This window comes from Silene latifolia, chromosome 3 (genome assembly GCF_048544455.1).
Source record: "Silene latifolia isolate original U9 population chromosome 3, ASM4854445v1, whole genome shotgun sequence".
Classification (NCBI taxonomy): domain Eukaryota; kingdom Viridiplantae; phylum Streptophyta; class Magnoliopsida; order Caryophyllales; family Caryophyllaceae; genus Silene; species Silene latifolia.
Window position 1 is genome coordinate 33,815,221 of NC_133528.1, and position 8,563 is coordinate 33,823,783.

The following is an 8,563-nucleotide window of genomic DNA, read 5'->3' on the forward strand; positions in this document are numbered from 1 at the left end:
CTCGACAGACCATCCTCGAAAGACATGGCACACCCAACGAACACCATACCACTGAGACTCCAAATTCCAAGCGACCCCTCCAGGACCATCGGCGGACATGCAACACAACCAACCAAAAAAACACGACAGAGCGACATTAAACCTCGGAAAAGGGACCGATCTAGTGGAGGAAGGGGCGAGGGGGAGAGGAAACACCAAATCGTCCCAAAATCACCACCATTAACAAAAAAAACCACCAAGATGAGCTATGCTCATCAACCAGACACAACAACCGCCGTTCAAGACACGGAACTTACCAGGACAATCCCGGGGTGGGGAATGGGGCGAGGGAAAGGGGAAACACCCCAGGACCGCATGCGACGCTTTCGATGACAGGACAGGGGAACGTGGAACGGAACGACCTCAGGACAACCACACGAAAAAACCAAGCAAGCCACCAGACGATCGGGACGGAGAAGAGATCCGAAGAAAGAAAAGCGTGAAGTCAGGCTATAGAGGACCGCGAAAACCAAGGAGGCATGTTTCTCACCGGAGATGGGTCAAGGAATGACCCCATCTCCGGCGAATGGTAGGGGGAGAAGGGGGAGGTGACTGGAAGGAGAGGCGACGGCTGTTCAAAAAGAGGTTTTAGGGTTTTCTTTTTTTAGAGAGTGGTAGGAGGCTTTTTAGAGAGAGAGAGAGATTTATTATGATAATTATGCTGTCACTAAGCGACTTAATCCATAGGATAATGTTGTACATTTCTATAAGTGGAGTCGTAGACCCATTTTCGATAATAAGTCTATCCTAACCTCACTTCGAAATTTTTTCGCTTTTAAACTCTTGTTCAGAAAATAAAGCAAATTATTTTTTTGATGTATAACTTAAAAGGAGAAATAGAAACAAAACAAAAAGTTAATCTATAGTTCTATACTTAAAGCCATGAAAGTCATAAAATAAGAAAAACTCCTTTTTTTCTTTCCTTTTAATTCATACGCTAATATAATGTATCTATAAAATGGAACTTCAAACAATACTAGTTTTAACTATATGAGGGGCGAACCTCGAAAACTAATCATCTATTAGTCTATTACACGTAAAATAGTACTCCTAATAACGTTCTAAGACATACAAGACCAATGAAATTGGAGAACTTTAGTCTGGCTTTCTTCTCATTTTTTGTTTCAGGGAATATTTCTGTCTGCTTGGTTTAAGGGAAAACAGCCCAAGAACCAATCAATAAACATGGTAAACTCCTTAACCCATCTCTACCAAGTTCTTCCAATTCCCACATCCTTCCCTTCACATTTCAGTGCAATTTTCAAGCTGATCGGAATGAGTAAAATACTCAGAAATCCCCATCTTTAGTCATTGATCTTGATCTATGTCGAGCATTCGAATACCGAGGGAAGTTGAGTGTCATGTCTACTAAGCTTTCTCCTTCACCCAACTCTGACAAACCATTATGAGACTTCCCTTTATTAGTCTCCCTAACGTCGCATACATCATTAGCATCAATACTGCTAATACTTCTACGCGTATACTGAGATATAGAAGAGTTCAGATGGCTTAAACTGTCTGGTGTTACATGGCTGATATCTGACAAGGATTTTTCAAGTGGCGGAGGCTTCAAAAACAAGATCACCACAGCAATATCATCAATTTTCGAGGATGGGTATCGGCTTTTCCATGCTCGTATCGCATGTACTGCCAGCAACTTTGCTGCTGATGGTCTTTTCCTTGCTGACAAGACTATCTTAACTACTTCGAAGTTCGTTAGAACATCCCAAATCTGAAAAAACAAAATAAATTTAGTAATGCAGGATAAACAAACTCTTGTAAGACTTCACAGAACTGACACAACGAGGATCATATCTGTCATCTAAAGCAGATTTGAACTTTGAACTGATTCAATGCCTAAAACAATCCCAAGTGACTCGGTTCAGACAAAAACGTTGATAGACAACATGGTAAAATGACCTAATCAACCATTGACTAGAAAATGACCTGAAACATAATGAATTAAGGTGCTTACTCCGTCAGTAGCAAGGACTACAAACTCGTCCTCTTCGACCAACTTGCGGCAAAATATTTGAGGGACGGAAATGAGGCCATAACTTTTGAGACAAAAGTCTCCGAAAGCTCTAGTCATAGCAAGGCCAGGGCTATCCTCATCAGGCAACCATAACCGAAGGACATGAGCCTCTGCACCAAGGGAGAAGACTCTTCCTTTGCAACGCCTAATTCTCTCTGCTTCTTTGCCAAGGCTTGGCTTCAAATCCACTGTTAGTTGTACTGCTATCACTTGCCCTATTTCCCCTCTCGAGCACATTACTGCTCGTGAATCCCCCAAGTTGCTGATTATTAGGTAATCTCCCTACGTACATTCAGGAAAATTGTAGGAAACGTTACGAAATTGCTACTGACGGAGTAAGCACCTTAATTCATAGTGCTTGACAAACTGGTCGAACAAGTGATTTCATTTGTTTGAGGTCACAGGGTTTCGACTTTCCAGAAAATTTCTATTTTTCATGATAAACTAGACAATTTTAGCCAGAAAATAAGAAACTCATGGCAAATACTACTCCGTATTCCGTATGCACTGAAAGGTTATGTCTTGAACCAAACAACTACTAAGAATGCTGGTCATTTAAACAATGCTTATTAAAGAACATTGACATATGTCCTTACCTGCTTAACAATAGTTACAGCAGTACTACCACTGCAGTAACTTTCAATCGAGGAGTCGAGACTGAGCTCTTGGTCCACCTCTCTAAATGCCCTCAAAAGGCTGGACTTCCATCTATAGAAAACTAGATCAGCTACAGGATCATCCGCGTCACGGACGGATCTACTGTTGGGTTCTCTGGTTTCAGAGTTGGAGTCATCTACGTCATCACAAAAGGCATCCACGTCACTCTGGCTACGGCCTGTGATTTTGATGTGGTGATATACGGTTGAGAGCTTGGCCGGTAGTTGGTCACGGACCCTCCGAGACACCTTATGCCCACTTGGTCCATGACCATCAAACACCCCACAAAAGTACATTTCATTCTCTCCTGTAAAGTCCTGCCTATCACATTTTCTTGTCAGATAAGAACTTCCCGGTTTGGGAGACATTTACATTAAAATGGGTTCTCTATAACAACATCCACAATTAGTCAATTACCTCGCATAACAAAGACGAAAATGTCAATAAAGGTTTTTTCAATTTCAAACATTCATCTCAACGAATGACAGAAACAAGAGAAAGAGTAACAAGTCTTTGACGATTTATTCTAAGTTTCTGAATCAGTTACAGATATGATAAAAATTACCTCCCAAACAGTCATAGCATCCTGATTAAGTCCTTTCTTCCCCTGCATAGTGGCCATTGAAACAAAGCCTGAAAAACCTTGAAGCCTAATAGATGCTCCATAATCTCCCCTTATGACCTGATCGGAATCATTTTCACAAACACCGATTTGTCGGTTACCATGAGTTCCATACTTTTGTTTTCGGCTACAACAGGTTCCCATTTTATTGGCAACCCGCCATATATCTATGGCTAACAATGCAATTCTTGCGCAATGCTATTTCTTTTTGGTTTCTGGTAAAAACAAAGCCAAAAATCTAAGATACTGTCAGGTTTCCGGATAAACAAGAAATGTACTTCTAAAGTTAAGTATGATAATCATAAAAATGTTTGAAACAAAAAATAAAAATAAAAATAAGAATGTTGGATTGTTTGCAGAGAAGGATTTAGCTTGTTATTTGGCCGAATAATTCAATCTTTTTTCTCTTTGCTGGATTCTTGCAGCCTGAAATTTTGCAGGATGATCAAAAGATTAAAATTTGGTAGATCAATAAGGATATAAGGTAGAATTGATATGCCTTTTTACTGAGTACTATTTTTGGATTCATTTTTTTCCTGGATTGGATGACTATATTTAGCTCTGTCTTTTATATATCCGTAATCACTAATTGATTCCTTGTAGATAACTATTTCCCTATCACAGAAAATCAGCTAATACAAGAAATAGACATGTCAATCAGATCGTCCCGGTGGGGTTCATGTTAGACAATCCTGGGTTTGGTTGCTTAGTAATTTGAAGTCTAATTTTCAGATAGACTGAAGCATGTTAAATCTTCATATTAAACGCAAACTTACGTGACATGACTAGAAATGCACGAATCAGCCGTCATTGTTAACATCTGTTCCTAAGTAACATGTAGAGATGACATAAAGTGTCAAAAGTTTCGTGTACAGCCAGTTGGTCTCAAGTCTCTCAACTCCACCAGAGTCGCGTTCTTTTCATCGACAGCAAACAGGCCAGAGCCATCATGGTATTAAATCTCGGTTTAAGACTTGATTTCAATATAGTCGAGATAACCTTCAAAAGCTGGACAACTTGGCCGTGATTAATGTTGACTGTCAAGGACTATACCTTGGGCTGGACTTCTCCGTCTGGTCGTTCCTAGACATGACAAAACTTACCCGACTTGGACACAAGAGCAACCAGAATTGCAACGAAAAAACCCAAGCCAAAAAGGCTAATTAAAAACAAAAACCTTCACGATTTGAAACGGACGGAAAATCCTACGCTGACACGAACCTTTGATAAACTAAATAACCCTTATGATCCATTTTCCCACTCAACTTGTCCGAAAGGGAGCATAGGTGCTATTTATTGGCACATCAAACACATATAACGGAGGAGGAATATGTCAGCAGAGCATCACATAAGCCTTCATAAACATGACTCAGAACGAGTAAAGCGTAGGAAGGCAATGTCACATTGAGATTCATGCACCAGAGGATTTCTACTTATATGACAGGACATCACAAGGTTTGCCAGGATGCTGTACTAAACTACTACATGCGGGGAATGAAAGTTTGGAGCTGAAAAGAGTTGTAAGCACACTGCAACATAAACATCAATAAGGCAACTACAAGTCTGCACCAATTTACTTGATATATTAATGCCCAAAGGCGCTCGCATCTTAAGCACATAACCAACATGAATACAGCAGGAAACAACAATAAACCAGTAACATACATAACCAAAAAAAAAAGGAAGAATCAAAGAATGCAAAGATTGAAACAACTACCACATTGTCTCTAAAAAACATTTCAGTATAGTACTATAATGTAACTCCATCCGAGGGCAGCACCTCCAAAGATGATATGTTAGCAATCAGTCGATCACCACCATTGATGAACTAGAAATCCGTGTTCTCTGAGGGTGGTAAAAAGGTTCAAGCATTGCCCGTAAGATTCTCCTACTTAGCAGTTAGAACCTATGCCACCGATTATAATGGCATTCGAGAAAAACCTCGTGGCGTATAATCGGTCATACAAATCACCTCCCTCTCTATCAATCTCGAGATGAGATCAAACAGCTCAGTCCCTTTCACATCCATTTCTATATCAGTCTGAGTCGACTGCAACCACTCCGCAAAATCAAACCCGAGAATCTAATCTACACCACCATCTTCGTCGGATTGGATAGTTAAATATTGTATATTTGGTATATTCCTCCAAAGATGATACTTGTAGTTAACATACGGTATATTCCTCTTCAATGTAATCCATGTCTTCAAAGGCTCTTCCTTGCTCAAATTTTCGGCTCTCCTAAGTATCTCTTTCTTAAATCCCGACACAACCTTACATTCCCTATTACTCCCTTCGTCCCAATCATGTGCTTACCATTTATAATAATTTGTGAGGGGTATTTTAATCAAAGATAAACAAATGATTGATTGAAACAAAGGGAGTATTAGTTATTACTCGCATAATCACCACCAGCACGACCAGCACTACATTCTTTCTTCATCACAATCTCACGTAAATATTCAACACTAACATCACCAACAAGATGAACTCTAATAAATGTGCAAGAATTTAATTAAACAAAGTCGAAAAATTCGCTATTAAATGGAAACATCATCCTATTCTTTAGTCCAACTAAAAGCGGCTTAAATTCACCGCCACCGTAACGCCGACGGCAACAAATCCTTTGAAAATTAAGGCGTAAAGTCAATAATCGGCGGATTCTCCGACGGTTTTCGCGGGGGTGGCGGTGGTGAGAGTTACGGTTAACGTTGACGAGAAAGAGCACAAATTACAACAACAAATCAAGAAGATTAGGAAGACCATGAAAAATTTCTGAGTAAGCTTGGTTTCGACTCCATTAATGGATGGAAAATTTACAATTTGAGTGCCTTAGGTTTGGTTAAATGTCAATTTGGGTGCCGAGATTTGAATAATTTTAAGGGTGGTGTTCATTCATGGACATGATCCATTTAAGGGTTTTTTGATAACTACTACCTTTGTATTACACGGTTTTGAGAACTACTACCAAAATAATTTTCGTTTAAAAACTACTACCTGTAAGTTTGATTTTTTTAAAAAACACTACCAAATCTAATCTAAACCCAATAAAACACAATTTTAACCATTTATTTTTTAATTTCCATCTTAAGTTGTAAACTTTACCCCTTTAGCACTACTAATACTACTGTTTGCCAATCATTTTGGGGCAAATTTACTTTAAATTAACTTTATCTAATTCACCTATCTAACGTAATTAAGGTAAAAAAGTTGCTTAAACGTCATCAAATTAACTAGTTTAAGGTATAAAAATAACAACTTAGGATGGAAATTCAAAAATAAATGGCTGAGATTGTGTTTTATTGAGTTTGGATGAAATTTGGTAGTGTTTTTTAAAAAATTCAAACTTATTGGTAGTAGTTTTTAAGCGAAAATTATTTTGGTAGTAGTTCTTAAAACAGTGTAATACAAAGGTAGTAGTTATCAAAAAACCCTTAAATGGATCATGTCCATGAATGAACACCACCCTTAAAATTATTCAAATCTCGGCACCCAAATTGACATTTAACCAAACCTAAGGCACTCAAGGAGGGGTTACGGGTGCTAATTGACGGGTTTTGTTAATAAAGCGGATTAATATATTATAAGTTCGTCATCTTCCTAAAACACTTTTGCTAAAACCTAATTCACTGTTTAAGAGAGTTCTCAAGTACGTTGCCTTGTTATTCCGCTTTATTGACAAATCCCGGAGCTACAGAAGTCGGATTTCGTTGTTCTTTGCATCATAGTAATCCTTGCGTCAAGGGTAAGATCCACGTACCATTTTTATAGCATTTGGTTGACTTTGTTTAAACCCTAATTTTGGGAATTGGGGGTTTTTATGATTTGTTGTGTCAGTAGTGATTGTATGATTATGTGAAAAGGAGGAGGATTCGTAGAAGAACGATTTTGAGACAGCTGCTAGATCGTCTGCTGTTTGTGTTGCATTCCAGGTAGGGTTTTCCCTACTCGTATTAGTTACATGATATGTGTGGTGATTGTCTTGTAGTTAGTGATTGTTGATTGATTCAGACGGTTGAGATTGTATATTGTTGATTGATTCAGATTTATTTGTTGATTTTGGTGTTATGGTTATTGTTTATCGTCTGTGTTCTTGGGTGCGTCCTCGGTGAATGGAGTCACTTGCGGGAGTGGCTTCACGCCCATGGTCGCCTTCTGTGGAATCCGCCACGAAGGGATGTGCACATTAATGGACTTGGGTTTATCGCTCGATGGAGATGAGTGGGGCTTAGGTGGGAATGGTGCGGTCCCCCATCTGGCGGTGTGGAGTAATTTGTTGCTATGGGTACTCTGGCAGGACTACACACTTTAGTGTGTAGTCAGTTATGAGGAGATTGATTATGGAGTTGGGATTGGATGTAACGATTGAGCTGTTTGGTACTTGTTTTATTGTGATTTATGTTGTGTAATTAGTACTGACCCCGTCTTTGTTTCGTAAAACTGTGGTGATCCATTCGGGGATGGTGAGCAGTTGTTGAGCAGGTTTGATTAGAGGCGTTTGGGGCTAGTGGGATGTGTCACCACCGGTGATTAGAGTCTTCTGTGTTGTCGTATTTCAGTAGTTTGATACATTTGGTTTTTGAGAACATGTACCGTATTTTTATCAGTTTGGTTTTGGAATTGTAATCACTTAAACTTTATTACTATTTAAATTATGTTTCGTTATTGTCATTTGATTATCATTGTCTCGGGGAACCGAGATGGTGACGTTCTTATACCTGAGTGGTCTTGGTAAGGCACTCGGAGTATGGGGGTGTCACAAAGTGGTATCAGAGCGACGATCTTGAAACTTGTAACCAATGAATTTAATGAACATAGGGAGTCAATTAAAATGAACCCGGGGTAGAAGTTGTAGGAGCTAATGCAAAGGCTTGGAAGACGTCCTAAAGTCGCGAACTCGCCCTGCAATTTTGAACCGGTCACATGGGATATGTGTCAGTGTCGTATGTATTGTCTATTGGTTTGTATGTGTACATAGTGTCATGTGTAGTGAATTGTTGGATGTTGAATGTGGAGGATTGGAGGTATGGAAGTTGAACGATAAGTGATTCGTATGTTGAATTGGATGAAAAGCATGTTGTATGTTTATGACGTGACATTTTGATAATATGAAGTAGATCGTTTTATTGATTACATAAGGAGTTGCGTATATGTACATGCGTAGTATGGTTATTTTATTGAAATTATAAAACTTGTATATTATGTTGGGAA

At 39.0% G+C, this 8,563-nt stretch overlaps 1 protein-coding gene across 3 annotated transcripts; it reads right to left on the reverse strand.

Annotated features, from left to right (window-relative positions):
• Positions 1-931: 931 nt before the first annotated feature.
• Positions 932-6,233, reverse strand: LOC141647537 (putative protein phosphatase 2C 65). Of its 3 annotated transcripts, none has more exons than XM_074455752.1 (5): positions 5,134-6,233; positions 3,297-3,779; positions 2,671-3,048; positions 2,015-2,356; positions 932-1,771 (listed from the first exon to the last, which is right to left on the reverse strand). In XM_074455752.1, the coding sequence occupies exons 2-5, from the start codon at positions 3,495-3,497 to the stop codon at positions 1,328-1,330; spliced, it is 1,365 nt and encodes a 454-aa protein (XP_074311853.1). In that variant the 5' UTR covers positions 3,498-3,779; positions 5,134-6,233; the 3' UTR covers positions 932-1,327. The 3 variants fall into 3 exon arrangements, with proteins under 3 accessions (XP_074311853.1, XP_074311852.1, XP_074311854.1); XM_074455751.1 differs by having other exon boundaries at positions 5,071-6,233; XM_074455753.1 differs by having other exon boundaries at positions 2,671-3,052; positions 5,071-6,233.
• Between the last annotated feature and the right edge of the window lie 2,330 nt (positions 6,234-8,563).